The following is a 15,752-nucleotide window of genomic DNA, read 5'->3' on the forward strand; positions in this document are numbered from 1 at the left end:
TACCAAGTGCCATAATAAATAAAATAAAAATAATCTTACAGTAGTTTTGGGCAATTAAAGCTTTAAAATGCATAAGGTCTTTATAAACTTAAATTTGGGATATATCCCAAAATCCTGTCAGGGTAAACTTACACGTCAGAAGCTTTTCACTATAGTTTTTCGAAAAGCGTTTTGCTTGAGCACCATTCATTTATTCCTGTCAGTCCTTGAAAACCATGGTAAGGGCCACGTCTACTACTCTGGCCAGACCGTACCGAGGTCCCCAAGAAGTTGCAAACCCGTAAGAATAGCATGGTTCAACAAGAATTAGAGAAATATTGCAAATATTTTAACTAAAAAAATAAGTTACTTATTTTTTTACATTAAATACGATAACTGAGTTATCGTATCTTGATCCAGAAGATTAGTGCAATATTAAAAAGATTCAAATGAGAAAAAGCCTCAATGGCAATGTCAAAAATAAAAGCGTAATGTGCAACAAACAATTCACTACTTGACACTTCATTACTCGAGGGGAAGGGGGGAGTTGCATAAATAATTGAAAACCTGGACCTTATAATTTTTTTTTCGAGCAATATGTGTTATTCCATTTTCAGCATTATACTAAACTCTGGACACTTGTACAATACCGTGTCTAATATGGCAGTTAACCAAGAAAATGTGGACAATGTGTGTTCAACTCAGTGTTGAGCCGTAATTTATATGATATTCCTTTTCTTTTTTTACTTTGCTCTAAATTTAAAAATGAGTTGTGGTACCGGCTTGGCAAGACATCATTCTAGATAATATCAACTTAAGTTAATCCATTTTACTTTTTATAACTGGAATTACAAAAAAAATATAATCGGAGAATATTTAAGCAAGAGCAACAAATATGGTCTGAGTAATTGTAAAGAATAAAACCTCGAGTGAAAGCAGTGCAGTTTCCAGGTTCCACTTTTGACGATTCTCTTGTTCAGTCTTCCCTCATTTTAATATTTGATTTGGGTAGGGAAAGAGAAATAGAAGGAATACGTAATATTTATGTAGTTGTTGCTAGTGGAAATGCTTCAACAACGAAAGAATTTTTTCAGTTTTTTGTTGGGTTACGTTGGCTTACATTTTATGAAAAAAAAAAAAGCAGCAGAACTACTCAAACCGGTGAAAATTTTCAATCTCTGAGGGAAAGACATAATGAAGCTGATGCGTGCATTGCTCGCATAGTTGATTGCGTGCAACATATTAAGTAAGAGTTGTATTTCACTATATGTCTTTTGGCTCAATGTGCTGTAATTTGTGTTTTGTGTTTTTCTGTATATTAAATTTTATTTTGAATATTAAATTCTAATAGCGACATAATGAAATTTACATCGATATTCAGAACGAATTTTAACTCTTTGGGAGAAGATATGTTGAAGCTGTTGTTTGCATTGCTCGAATAGCTGATTCGGTGCGACATAATAAGTCAGAGCAGCTTTTCATTATATGTCTTTTGTCTTAACTTAATGTAATTTGTGTTTTGCTTATATATGGAATTTCATATTGAATATTAAATTTTAATAGCAACATATTAAACTCTACATTGGTATTCAGAAGAAATTTTAAATCTCTGAGGGAAGACATGCTCAAGCTGCTGCGTGCATTGCTCGCATAGTTGATCATGTGCAACATATTAAGTCAGAGCAGTTTTTCATTATATGTCTTTTGGCTCAATTTACTGTAATTTGTGTTTTCCTATACATTAAATCTTAATGGCAACATATTAAATTTTACATTGGAATTCAGAACAAAATTAAAATCTTTGGGGGGAAGACATGTTGAAGCTGATGCGTGCATTGCCCGAATATATGATTGTGTGCAACATAATAAGTCAGAACAGTTTTTCATTATATGCGTTTTGGCTCAATTTGCTGCAATTTGTGTTTCTCTGCATATTAAATTTTATATTGGATATTGGATTTTAATGGGAACATATTAAATTTTACATTGGCATTCAGAACGAACTCTTAAATCTTTGGGGGAAGACACAGTGAAGCTGCTGCGTGCATTACTCGCATAATAGACTGTGTGCAACATACTAAATCAGAGCGGTTTTTAATTATATGTCTTTGGGCTGCAACAAAAAAAGCGATCACAAAAGCCTCATTCAGTTTGAAAAACAAACTTGTTTGTATCACTTACTGAACAATATTGTGTTTTTCTTTGTTGAAGTTGTTCGGCTAGCACCAGCAACATATTGTGGCAGAGGTAAACGAAATAAATTTTTGAAACTGCACTTACGATTCAGAAAAATTTTAGAGTAAAAGAGAATGGCAAATAAATTTAAATTCTGAAGCTAGTTTTTTATGGCCAAGAAGATCAAAAGTTGTTCAAAATAAATATTCAAATATTTTGTTCCCTGGAATACATCCTAGAATATCCTAACAACATCCACAACGATAAGTAAAATGTTGGAAACAAAATTCATAACGCAGAATTGGGCCCACAGCATCAAATTTAAACATAACATACCACATAAATTCAAACAGGGACACACAAATCACAGCAAATTGAGGTGGTTAAACAAAAGTCAAACTAACATTTAATAATAATAGTAATAATTTATTCATGCCCTCTTTACATACAAAAGATGTACACAAAGGAGTATGAAAAGAAAACTGAAAAATATAAAAATTACACTTCTAATGAAAATCAGTAGATAGCATAGCTGTTTTTTTGCACATAACTAAAAAAACCACTAAAAAAACATGACCTATAAATAATAACATAACTCATAAACATAACTCATAAAATAGAACCCATAAACGATCAACGATCAGACTTGAAGTTCATTGAAAACACGACCTAAGCTCAAACAGACAGAGAGAAATAGAGAAGATGAATATATAATTAACGAGGATATGGGATGAAAAATTACCTGGAATGTTGCATTAGTGAGATCATCTATAGAAATACCAAGAAGTGTTGCTGCTCTTTGTGCAGCTTGTGGCTTCACAAAAATGCCTTTTCCAAAGGAACCTTGAAAATAAACAAAACTATAAAGTAAACTAAATAACAACTTAAAATATAAAAACACAAAACTCACTCTTCTACTCGAAAGAATAGTTTCTATCTTTCCAATTTAAAAATGAGACTTCAAGTAATGGACAAAAAGTACAGGTGCTCATTCTTCCATCCAGTTTTAAAACCTGAAAATCTTTAAAATCATGAATTTTCTCAAACAGGTTAGTTCATCAGGCACCTGATGAATCTAATTATCAAAGAAGATTGTAAAGTAAGATAAACTTTAATTACCTAGTGCTATTTCTTTGAAACAACTTTAAGTAATCAGGCAGATACAAAATCCCTTCGATGGTGTTGCAGCCCAATAACCATCATAAAAGGGATGATGGCCATGCTGTTAATAAATGTGAACAATCTCCATGGAACTGTGAAACTATCAATACGATGAAAATCTACAAACAGCTCTTGTGGATTCTGACAAAGATCATTTATACTAAACTGTCTTATAGATCAGCATCAGGAGTGGATTAAGCTTCTAGATCAAGGATTTGTCATACGCTTAGTATCATTCCGACGAGCTTCCTCTCATTCTACCACTACTCGTCAAGGTGAGAAGGAAAACTTTTAGTCACACAGTTTACTTTTGAACTACCTCAATACATTCCAGGATAGCTAGCTTTGTAGCCAGGATAGATTGTGTTGGTATAAGAGTTATCACAATTGACAAAATAGGTCCAACGTAATTAGCCTAGGAAAAACCTCGCTTATACTTGAATTAAACGTTTATATTTTGAACCTTCCAGTTTCCTTCCATTTGAAATCTTTTAAATACCTGCATTTTGTCTTTTTTCTCATTTTCTCATTTATCATTTTATCTGCATTCAATCTTTTTTCTTCACTTTTAGTTTTATAAAATTGCTCGATTAACATCTGAACAGCTCCTATCAAAGGGTTTAACTTGAGATGCTATTAAGTAAAACCTTTTTAAATCAAACACATTCACTGCTATTTCAACACATATGATATTGTTTGTTGGTTCCCAAAATTAAATTTTATAGCATTTTTGCATCTCACCTTTGATGGCGCCAGCAACTCCGATATGGTATATGGCAGCTAAGACAGACCAAATGGCTTTTACTTCGGTTGGCTTCACTCCAAGCAATTCTAGTGCGGAGACTACGCGAGCCCAGCTTCCACCAGCTTTTAACTTGTCTTCTTGCTACAAGGTAATCAAATTAAAACCAAAGAAAATCAAGGACTAAGAAATACAGATCTTTAGTACTTTATCACATTTAATTTTTTTTTTTTTTTTTTTTTAACTTCAGAAAAGCTCCTTTTGAATACAATCAACAGGAAAAGGGAAAAGCTATTCTGTAGTTATGTTTTTAAAAGTTTCTAGCCTTTACCAAAAAAGCGTACTGACAACACAGTTCTTAAGACATAAATGCTCAAAAACTCCAAGCTGAGAGTCAAGGCTATCATCTGTAGAGGTTTCGAGTTGCCTCTTATGTTCCAAGGACACTTTTAAAACTTAAATTGTTATTCTTTCAAGTTATTACCTGTTTTAATTACACGGAGAAAACAACCTATCATTCTTCCAACGCATTATTTTTTTCTGGTAAAATTCTTCTCTCAAAATTGAAAAAATTATCAAATTAAAAATAAGAAAAATCACGAAAAGATTTCATCTGGTGAAGAGAACTCTTTATCTCAATTAACAGAAAAAATATTTCATTTAGTGAAAAATCTAATTTCTAAAAAAAAATAAGATAATAAGATATCAACAATCAAGGGATGGATGAAAAAAGAAGACTTACTCTTTGAAGAGGAGTTAAAAATGCACATGGCTCGTCTGTATTTTCTAATCCGAGCTGTTTTTTCATTTCATCTGAACAGCCAGCAATCATTTCATAAAACACATGGAAAGTAGGCTCGTCTTTGGGTCTCCGGCTAACTCTTTGATATTCAGGCAGTAATACCTAAGACAAAATTTAACTTTGTCATGCAAATTTCAAAAAAGGTGGGGTTAATGTAAATACAATATTGCGATCACCCCTGGGGAAAAAACAAAAAAAAAACAACAAAAAAACAAACAAATAAAAACGCATCCGTGATCTGCCTTCTGGCAAAAAATACAAAATTCTACATTTTTGTAGATAGGAGCTTGAAACTTCTACAATAGGGTTCTCTGATACGCTGAATTCCCCCTATTTTCTAAAATAAGGCAAAATTTCTCAGCTCGTAGCTTTTGATAGGTAAGACTAAACTTAATGAAACTTATATATTTAAAATCAGCATTAAAATGCGATTCTTTTGATGCAGCTATTGGTATCAAAATTCCATTTTTTTAGAGTTTTGGTTACCATTGAGCGGGGTCGCTCCTTACTACACTTCGTTACCACGAACTGTTTGAAAAGAGGGATGATCAATAAAACTTTACACTCATCTGGAAGTACTTCCTGTTCCCAGAACTTTTCAAGCGATTTTCGGAGTTGCTGTACAAGAAGTCTCAGACTTGCTTCGTAAATTTCTAGTTAAATACCTATTTCAAAGATGCTGGATACGTCAAATCTTGACGGAACTCAGAAAGTATATCTCAAGGGACCGTGTCACCTTCATCAGCATCTACCACGTCATACGCCTAACTTTGCACCTACAGCAATAGTGTACCTTTTTTTAAATTCAAAACCACTCAGTACTTATCAGAATCAACAAAGTAGCATCGACTGAGTGAAAAACATTATATTTTCCTCTTTTTATTTCTTCCCGCCACATTCTATGGATCGGAGGGTTGTAGAAAATTTTGAGAGAAATTATTTGATATGAAAAGTGACCTTCTAAACTAAAACAAGTCTAAGAGCCTTGCAGATCCAGCTCCCTCCCTTTCAATAAAAAGTTTTCGCCAAAAGCTTCGCATGTTGCATCTTGTCTAAGCAAGCATTATCTAAAGATTCATAACCTCTGTTTCAAATTAGAAAGAAAGCAAGTTTTTTTCAACTGAAAGTAAGGAGCAACATTAAAACTTAAAACGAACAAAAATTACTCCATATATAAGGAAAGTTGGTTCGATATCACCCTCAAGTTTTTCAGCACTTTTAAAAAAGCTTTTTATTCCAAATGAACGATCCTTCTGTTTCGGGAGTCATTCTTAATGAATAGGGACAAAAGTTCAAACTTCAGCGTAATGAGCGAGGTAATGAGGAGGGGCAACCCCCCTCGTATACAGAATAATTTCTGTTCGTTTTCAGACTAATTTCTGTTCGTTTTAAGTTTTAATGTTGCTCTTTACTCTTAGTTGAAAAACACGTAAAATTGAGTTGGCCAAGAGAAAGTAAAACTAATGAAAATAATTTCGTATAACAATTCTGGCAAAGTCCCCCGGTGTATAATTTCCTCTGAAAAGCCAAAAATCCCTCCCCGCAAATATTCTCCGCGTGGAAAATCGTACCTCATAACCTTTGGTGGCTAAGAGTTTCAGGTACTATTGACCCGCATTGCTCCTTGATCACAGTTACAAAGAAGTCTAACTCTAATCTACGAACAGAGTCGGTGTAAAAACGAGCAAAGACCAGAATCGTTCAAAAATGATCCAGGAACAGACCTGGTGCAAAAAAAGCCAAGTCTGGACACGATGTAAAAGGGAGCTGAATCTTGATTCAGAACAAAACAAATAAACCCTATTCCGTACAAAACCAGTGAAGTCCAAGCTAAAAACTAACAGTACATGCACGAACTAAGTTCTGACCGAATACACTAACGACCTTAGCCCGTTATTCAGTGCGATCATGAACTAAGTCTTGACTCAGTATAAATTATATAAATCAGTATAAATTCAGTGCGATCATGAACTAAGTCTTGACTCAGTATAAATAAAAAAAAAAAAAAAAAAAGCTGAACCAGATTCAGTCTAAAGGGAATTAAATCCGACTCAACGTAAGTCTCTGCTTTACGCAAAAGACAAACTAATTCCAAGCTTCACTTAGTTCATTCCTACAACCAACCTAGTTTTTTTGCGGAGAGGTAGGCAGGTGGCATGTGATACTAATCCGTTACATGCAATGTTTCAATCTGCATTATGGGAGGCAAGGAGTGAGTCGCTTCCCTCCATCTCGTCCCACTCTCACTACTTGCTTTTCAGCAAAAAGTTAGGGACGTTTGTCTGTATTTGGACTGTAACCATCCAATAATTTTTAATATGTTTGAACGGAGGAAAAATGCAGGCCCGTGGCTCTCCCGTACCAAGCACAATCATCAACCTTTTAGCAGGAAGGTAGGTATATGGCAATTCGTTTGTACTATAACCACGTAAGAATTTTTTATCCCTGACTGGAGGCATAAAGTGAGTCCGTGACCCCTCCTAGTCCTAGGCCATCCACAATCACCAAGTCGGCGATAGATATGTATGCAATTCTTTCTTTTCCAACTGTTTTAAATGTATTTTTTAATTACCTTGGTATATATAGGATATGAGAATAATGCTAATTGGAGGACTTGGCCGTTTTCTAGTTCTAGCTATCTTCCACGTAATGGTGCTCTGTTTCACTTTAATTTGAAGAACAAATACCTGCAGCAATGGAGACCTCTCCAAACAATCTTACGAGTGTTGCATCGTTTTCTGATCAAAAATAAAAAGCTTCAAATCAATAATGGTTGGGACACCAAAATTGTTCGGTCACTTTGAGCAGTTTATGTTGAATTACATTGAATTTTCAAAACTATATCCGTCACAAGAGGGGGGGGGTGAGTCCTCGTGTTGCTGGCTATTTGGTTTAGGACGGACATCAATGGCGCGACTCTGTAAGCTCGACCAGAGTCAACACAATTCTAAATGGGTACCTGAAGAAACCCGGGGGAGGTAAACAGGAAGGGTGTACGAAACTATAGGATGGCTGGATCCCTCCTCCCCCCCCCCCCCCCCTTTCCATTGAACTTCCTGGTTAAAGGGCCATGAAACAGAGATCAGAACACAAGGTTTTGACAATGACGTATAGTACTGTTTCTTCACTTTATTTTTAATTCCTCGGTAAGCTACTACTAAACATAAGTTACTAATCTTAGCAGATCAACCACAGGCAAATCAAAATCGTTCCTGTCCCAGCTTTTTTCTTCCAAACTATAGTCAACAACCTTTAGCTTCAACAGTTTCGTTGTCTCACACCTCAGCCCAAAGCTTTCCCAGAAACATGTGTGAATGCTTTTTATTATATATTCTGACTCTACTACATGATTGAAGATATAAAGAGGGCCGTAGCCCTTAAAAAGGGCTATGGCCCTATATTGTGCCCTCAAATCCCGCAAACTAAAAATGCTATACCGTGAAACATACTTTTTTTTGGTGGGTATGGGATTCTGGGACACCGGTTTAAACAAGGTTCAGCACGATTAATTTTACTCTTAAATATTAGCAGTGATACTGGAGGGGCCTATGGAAAGCTTTGCTTCCCCAATCATACGGATTAAGAACCCTTGCGTGATTACGGTTAAAACAAGGTAGAACATTCCTAAACATCAAAATGTCTTTTAGAAGCAAGTAAACTCTGACCGACACTACTTGCTTTTTTAGAGTTTACCCCTTCCCTCCCGGCCCAGGCCTATTGACTTTTAAGAACATACAAAATAAAGAAAACACAGCAAAATTATAACGCATGTATTCAGTCTATTTGCTTTGGCTTCTGCTGAAATACAATTGGGGTGGGGATGTCTCCTAAAACCACAAAAAAGGCCAGAAAGCTTATTTAGCATTCGAAGTAGACAAAGGAAACTAATATGAATATATACCTATTATTACATAATCAATTACGCTAATCTGATGTGTATGGCACTGGTTTATGCTGACAATGCAATATTTTGGGGCATAATATTTCAAAGCATAGTCTTAGTCATGTTTTGATGATATATTTTAATAACAAAACCAAAGACTGAATACCGTCATTTAATTCAGAAAAACGATGACAGAAAACTTTAACCATGAAATTTAACAAAAATAAATTCACGAGCTGACGCAGATCACGAAAAAAAGGAATTACATTTGGAGCATAGATACCTCTAAATGAAATTACAATTTTTTTTTCGCTTTAAGAGCTTTTTATTATCGGCTGTGACAGAATAGAAAAATATTAAGACGATAGATTTTTGGTGTAAAATGAGACTATCGTATATAACAATACCATAAACTGACTTTTGAAATAACCAACAACAAAAACAAAGTGAATAAGAAATTAAATTTAGTTTTCATTAGCTTTAGCAAAACTGGAAAACACACATACCGAATTCATGTGTTAGCTCCTGAATTAGGATGCCTTTACCTTTTGTTATTCAACAGTATAAAGTTGCAGCTTCAAACTCATTTCCCAATAAATTCTTAAGACATTTAGCACTCCTAACTCCTTCTCCAATATTTCAATCTTTCCGCAAAACCCAAAAATCAGCTTTTTGCCAAAAACAAAGGTACTTCTTATTCTCAAATAAAGTGAAATGAATTACTTCGTACTTTTCATGCATAAAAATTACTCCCCCTCCTCTTCAGGAAAAGCTCTCACAGAAGAAATTTCATAAGTTATATTCCCTCTCTTTCTTCCTATTCAGGGAAGCAACGAGGAGAAGGGTTTCCGTCTAAAACTCACATGAGTAACATCACATAAAACTTAGGAAAAGACACGCCGAAATCTTTACGTTACAGTCGCCACTAGAAGAAGAAATAACTACATTAAATGGACGCTATATGTTTAAAAACATTTTTATATTCTAACGGCCGTCATGAATGGATAATTTAAAGTGGTTATAAAAGGCGACGCAAAATCACCGGCACACCTTACAAAAGAATAGCATTAAATAACTTTGTCATTCAATTTTCGTAGGTGTCAGACACTTCTTCAACAAACAAAAGTTCATTTGACCATTTGAAACCTAAGACGGCATCCACAAAGCTCATAAAACAATCTATTTAGTATTCGAGTCTAGGCCCGTTTTTAGTGGCAGCAGAGGAGAAAAAACTCAATTTGCAAGGAAAAAGTTACCGAAATAAAAACATTTGTGAAAGTTAATTGAGTTTTACTCCTTCAAGAGATCATTATTGTTCTAGCTGATCTATACTTTTAAGTCTACAGGCCAAAGAGCCCTTGGGGGATGTATTATTGTATGTGTATTTCATGATGAATAAATCTTATCTTATCATATAGCAATCTTTTTGACTAGTTATATAGATTATTCAATTTAGGTTTTCATTAAAGTGCTAGTTACAGTCTGGCTTTCTAGAGAGATTCACTACCCTTCCTTGTAGTAGTTTTTGCTTGATTTGGTATCACTTCTTTATTCCCAATCAAGATTTTCAATTTAAAAATAATTTAAAAATACTTCCGAGTCTTACATTTTATATAATCTACTTTGTGTTAGTTTTAAGTCTTAACTTTGAACTTTATTGTTCATGGAAAAATATGAATTTTAATTTAATGTTGACCATAGTGTTCGTAGATATTAATAGTAGTGATACTTGCATCCAAACTTAATGTTAGTTGCTATAAGAAAGGAGTTGCTTTAAAAAGATGAAAACGTTGATGTAATTATTGCCAAATAGAATTAGGCCTACCTCCTAAATAATCTTTTAACGATTATCTTTCAGAAGACGTTCAATGTGTCACATGTTGAAACTTGTAAGGGGCGGTGGGTATCAAAAGAAGAATCGGCCTAGGAACCTTTGTTGGCCCCATCAATTAAACTTCTTTCTATGATTTTAGCAAAATGAAATATTTCACCTATCCATTTTAGTATATCAAAGAGACCTCTGTTTGAAATCAACAAATTGAAGCCCTTGCCCCTGGGGATTCACAGTTATCAATTTAAAATAGACTCAAACATTTAATGTTCGATCCAGTGAGCCCTTTCCCAACTTTGACGATCAAAAGTCCTAAATGATGATATCAGAAAAAAAAAACACGAGACACATCACTCTTAATTAAGTCACCGCTATTGCTTTGACAATAATCGTTCAATTTATCAGCTAATCTTTAATATGTTTTAAATTTTTGTCACGTCCAGAATGAAAGAGCGTACCTAATATTTTTCATTTTTATTTTGCTGAAGGTCGAAAATTAAGGTGCTGATTTAACCGCAAAAATGAGTCCCTCAAAAATTTAAATTTATTAAGTTTTATTTGATTTAAGGTTAAATTATTTATTGAAATCGTAATCGAAGCGAGTCCCGAATTCAAAGACATAAGGAAAATGTATTTGAGCAAGAGGCATTGAAAATTTTTGGACCCAATCTTCAGTTAATTTTGTCAATTTCGCTTAATCTGAAATATTAGTTAGGCAATCATTGCTGGTATCATCAACCTCCAACCTCCTTTAAATACATCTCTGCAAACACGGCCAATGGATACACTATTTACGAGAATGTTACTAACCAACTATAAAGCAGAGAATCATGCTATAGTGGAGAAATTTTATACCTGGACTGAAGCCGAGGCGATTTGTCCAGATTGGTCGAAGTCCAACGAGAAAATTTCGGTAAATCTTGTTGCATTGCTATTCAAATTCGTTTTGCAATTGCCAAAAGCTTCTAGCACCAAACATATAGCGTTCAATTTTTCCACTGAAACAAATACAAAAATTAACAAACAGGTAATAATTCATTTTTTTTTTTTAAGAAAAACTACACTCGAGAAGGCAAAGATCAATACTGTATGGCATCCATTAACAAGGGAAAGGGTAGATTGGGACTTCTCTTCTGCGCCTTCTTAGACAAAAAGTACACAAGAGCAAGAGTACATAAAATTTTAGTTATAATTAACTCTAGATACTACTGCATGTTGGTGCTCACTTTTAACATCAATAAGGCAATCCTACAACGAAATTCCCTTAATTTGCAATTTGTAATTCCCTAAATAAATTGAAATAAACTAGATAGATTCGTAATTACCTTAAATTTGAAAACCTCTTAAAAATAATATTTTACTATTAAGACTAATTTAGATAACAGTTACCATTCCTGGGTCACCTAGAAATGAAAACTTCTTCTCACTTGCCAGTTTTCTTTATTTCTTCTTTTTAACGCATTTTAACTTTGGTTACCATGGGTCGTAGTTTGTTCTTTACTAGATGCAGCTACCACTGCAACCATGATATCCTAGTGCTCTAAATTGATCTGCTAGCCTTCAATTTACAACAGCATAATCAGTGAGGTTGGCTATCTTACCGTCATGTGAGTACCATGTTTACTCACAGGCCACCGTATTACCAGATGCCATATAGGTTATAACTAGATTATTATACCTGCAAAATTGTAGCCTATTCCCGTTGCTATTTTCCTTCCCTGCACTAAATTTCCCAAAGTTGGGATACCATCAATCTTTTTTTGAACCAACCTGGGCATTAAACTACCATAATAAAAATATCATATTTCTACCTAGGGTTTAGCCTATTTGTTCAATATAAAATTCTCTCGAGTTAGTACTGTCTCCAAAAGCGGCTCCTACAGGCCATATACTAGTATGACAGATATCTTGCACTTTTTGGTCATGAAGTGAGAAAAAAGAATTACATTAATGGTAACTTTCAACCTAAGGAAGACTTAGAAGCTTTTTTCCTCGTGATAAACCCATTTCGTGTCTCTATACCCCGTCCTTCCTACCTGAATAAAGAAGTTCTGTATAATATAATTTCATGTTTCCAAATCCTGCAATACCAGTTTTTGAAACTCTTATGAAAACTTATACGAAACTTTTAAATTCGTTACTCAAAATCTTGTATGAAGTTGTCAGTTGTCAGTTAGAGCATTGGGAACCTATGTAATCGCCAAAAACCAACTTTGGTGACCTAGGCTTTGAACACCTTATGACTAAAACACGATACTTCACAAAACTTTGAGACAGGTTCTAGAAAGCTAAAATAGGGGTGTATCCAAGTTTCAAGCTTATTATCTGTGTGGTTGGAAATCATGTACCATCAAGCCAGGACAAACATTCAAAAAGTAGTTCAGACATTTACTGGATTTCCAAATGCTCGACACAGAATGTTTGAGGGTTGGACAATGGCGTAAAGTTTGTCTTTTTCAGACATGGTTTTTACTGAGAAATGTAGGATATATTCCCACGTGAAGTTTTGGAAGTAAAGAATTGGTTTGTGGAAAAAAATGAACAATCAACATGACCCCAAGGGGGTCATGGTGCAGGTGCAAGTGGTAGAGGTCGAGGACAATCATATTTGCATAAGTCCCAAGGGCCCAAAATGTGCCAGAAAGCTGGCAGCAGGGTGCATACAACCTAAATGCATTTTATGGTCGGCAGCCAATTGCTCAGCAGGTGCAAAAAGCACCTGTTCATTTACTAGGAAGTGGTTTTTATTCATCAAATCATAATGTGCTTGGGATATAGCTTATACTTTTAGAAAATAGGAACTCTGTGTTAGGTGAGGAAGGAAGTTATGCACCACTACCGTCAGAGAGTGTTGAAGAGGTAAAATCTGTCAATCCTTATGTGGTGGAAGGCTTGATTCAAAAAGACTTGGGAATGCCAAAATTGGGACTCAACCTAATCCTAGGACGTCAGAGGATAGATATTTTTTTAGGTAGTAAAAATGTTTCAGAACAAGCTGAGAGACAAAATGCATAATCTAGGGAGATACCTCACAGTTAGCTATTATCTTCAATCATTGATGATACAGAAAGTGAAAAAGATAAACACCTGCCTGGTGACTACGAAATAGTGAAATGTTTGAAAGAACTATTGAAAACTAACAAATTTGAAGTACGGAACGTAAGAGATAAAATGACTGTATACCATTTGGATAAAGAGTCAGCAATAATTGCTTAACAAATGAACATCATTGCTAGAGTAATAGTTACTGGAAGTGTTAGGCAGAGATTGAAAGGAGGGATTATAAAGGGAGTCCTGCCAGCCATGGCAGATGAAGAGATTTTGGAGCATATTGTGTCACCGATGCGCGTATAGTTTTGTGGAAGAAAAAAGGAAGTACGGATGTATAACAGGAGAGTATTACTGTTTTAGAAGTATGGCCATAAACAGGATGTTCGTAGATCCCAAGTTCACACATGCCTACGACGCTCGGAAAATTACTCCCACTTAACAACGATGATAGTACATCAAGGCCCAAATCATATATGTTTGATATTTGTCAGGACAATCATCCTTCTACATAGTTTGTCTGCACAGTGAGAATCCGGAATAGAAAAATCGTACAGGTCGTAAGGAAACATCAAATAGGTTTTAGGAGAGTCCAGATAACCTATAGAAGTTATATAGATGTGCCAAACAAAAAACTCAGTGAGAGCATCCCGTATTTGAATTATGGACGTAATGAAACTACGATGGTTACGAAGCAAAAAATTGCAGAGAAGTCAGCAAGAACCCTTGTATAAACCCTTACTCATAAGACCAGAAATGCCGGAGTGGACTATGTTTCCCAGAACATAAAATTATGCAACCTTGCAAATGAAGTGTTGCTTGGACATCAAAATGAAGATGAAAGTAGAAGTGTATGTTCAATAAGTGAGATAGCAGCCCAGCAGCACGAATCTTAAAATCTTATCATGTATTTCACAGTTAGTGATGAAAGAGAAGAGCCATCTTGTAGTTGAATTCTACCATAATATCAAATTGTTGTCTTATGTTTCCATGAAACTTGGCTGAAGCCATATGTAAGTTTGAATTGGCGCAAGAATTTCCATGGCACAAGAACTTCCAATTTGTTGAAACAGAGGGCCAAAGACATGAGACCGGCTTTTTTTTTCATGAATGAGGAAAACAGTAGAATTTAAACTTGATTTTGGGGGTTTGTCGATGACGGTGACAATAGGCCTATACAGAACCTCACGCTGGTTGTAATAAGGACGATATGATGGAAAGGATGATGATGATTAGTGAATGTGATAGAGCACTTTATTAAAGAAATATTCCCCGACGAGAGAACTACGTTTAAGTTCAGAAGAACTAATTGACCCAGCTGCCAGGAAGGGTCTAAATCAATCATTATTCTCATCAACTGATTATTATCTTTAAATCTGAACTGAAACCCCAATTTGATTCGACTATTAAAAAGCTATAGTCTATGCGCTAGTGTAAACTTAGGAAGGCGCGATATGTCTCCAACAGATTAAATATTATTTTTCTTTTCGGCCTCATCATAGAGTATAGGACGGATAGTCGTAGACACTTGATAAAGGGATCATTCGATTTCACAATTAGAAGTTCTGAAACCCTATTAAAGGCTAAAATGCAATGGGTTCAACAAACCCTCCCTTCAACACACTTTACGACCCTATTTTAATCCATTAATTCCATTTTTTTGCAAGATCAAACATTTGAAAGTACTTGTTTATCCTAGACTACTCACCAATAATATTTTTTTCAATGACAGTTGCTGTCCGCACCAGCATTCTTTCATTCTTTAAAGGAAATAGTTGAGCTATGTAAAAGGAACTTTGTAATTGACTTGAACATAAACTTTTGAAACTCTCTGAAAGCTCTATTCACCTTGATCAAGTATTTTCTTCTTAAAAACTGAAGAAAATTCGCTCGTTCAAAATTCGCTCAAACTCCCCACTCACTGGTCAAGTTTCTGAAACTAGCGGTTCCAGTGCATTCTTTTTTTTACAACATTTTGTGCAAAACAGGGAGACTGTTGTCGCACGTGGATGAGACAAATACACCATATTCGCCAAAATGACGTAGCGGATACTACTTTTGACGGAAATTTTTTATTTATTGGGGAGTTTTAACAATTTTTTTAATATTTTGAGCATTTTTCTAAGACTCT

General features: G+C 34.9%; 1 protein-coding gene across 1 annotated transcript in view; it reads right to left on the minus strand.

Annotated features, from left to right (window-relative positions):
* Positions 1-15,752, minus strand: part of LOC136026030 (unconventional myosin-XVIIIa-like) — a 381,572-nt gene that overhangs the window by 213,471 nt on the left and 152,349 nt on the right. Inside the window, exons 8-11 of the mRNA XM_065702187.1 lie at positions 11,429-11,571; positions 4,800-4,961; positions 4,057-4,201; positions 2,897-2,997 (exon numbers count right to left, since the gene is read on the minus strand). Of these exons, the coding sequence (XP_065558259.1) occupies positions 2,897-2,997; positions 4,057-4,201; positions 4,800-4,961; positions 11,429-11,571 (551 nt within the window). The remainder of the gene's footprint in view (positions 1-2,896; positions 2,998-4,056; positions 4,202-4,799; positions 4,962-11,428; positions 11,572-15,752) is intronic.

This window comes from Artemia franciscana, chromosome 4 (assembly GCF_032884065.1).
Source record: "Artemia franciscana chromosome 4, ASM3288406v1, whole genome shotgun sequence".
Classification (NCBI taxonomy): domain Eukaryota; kingdom Metazoa; phylum Arthropoda; class Branchiopoda; order Anostraca; family Artemiidae; genus Artemia; species Artemia franciscana.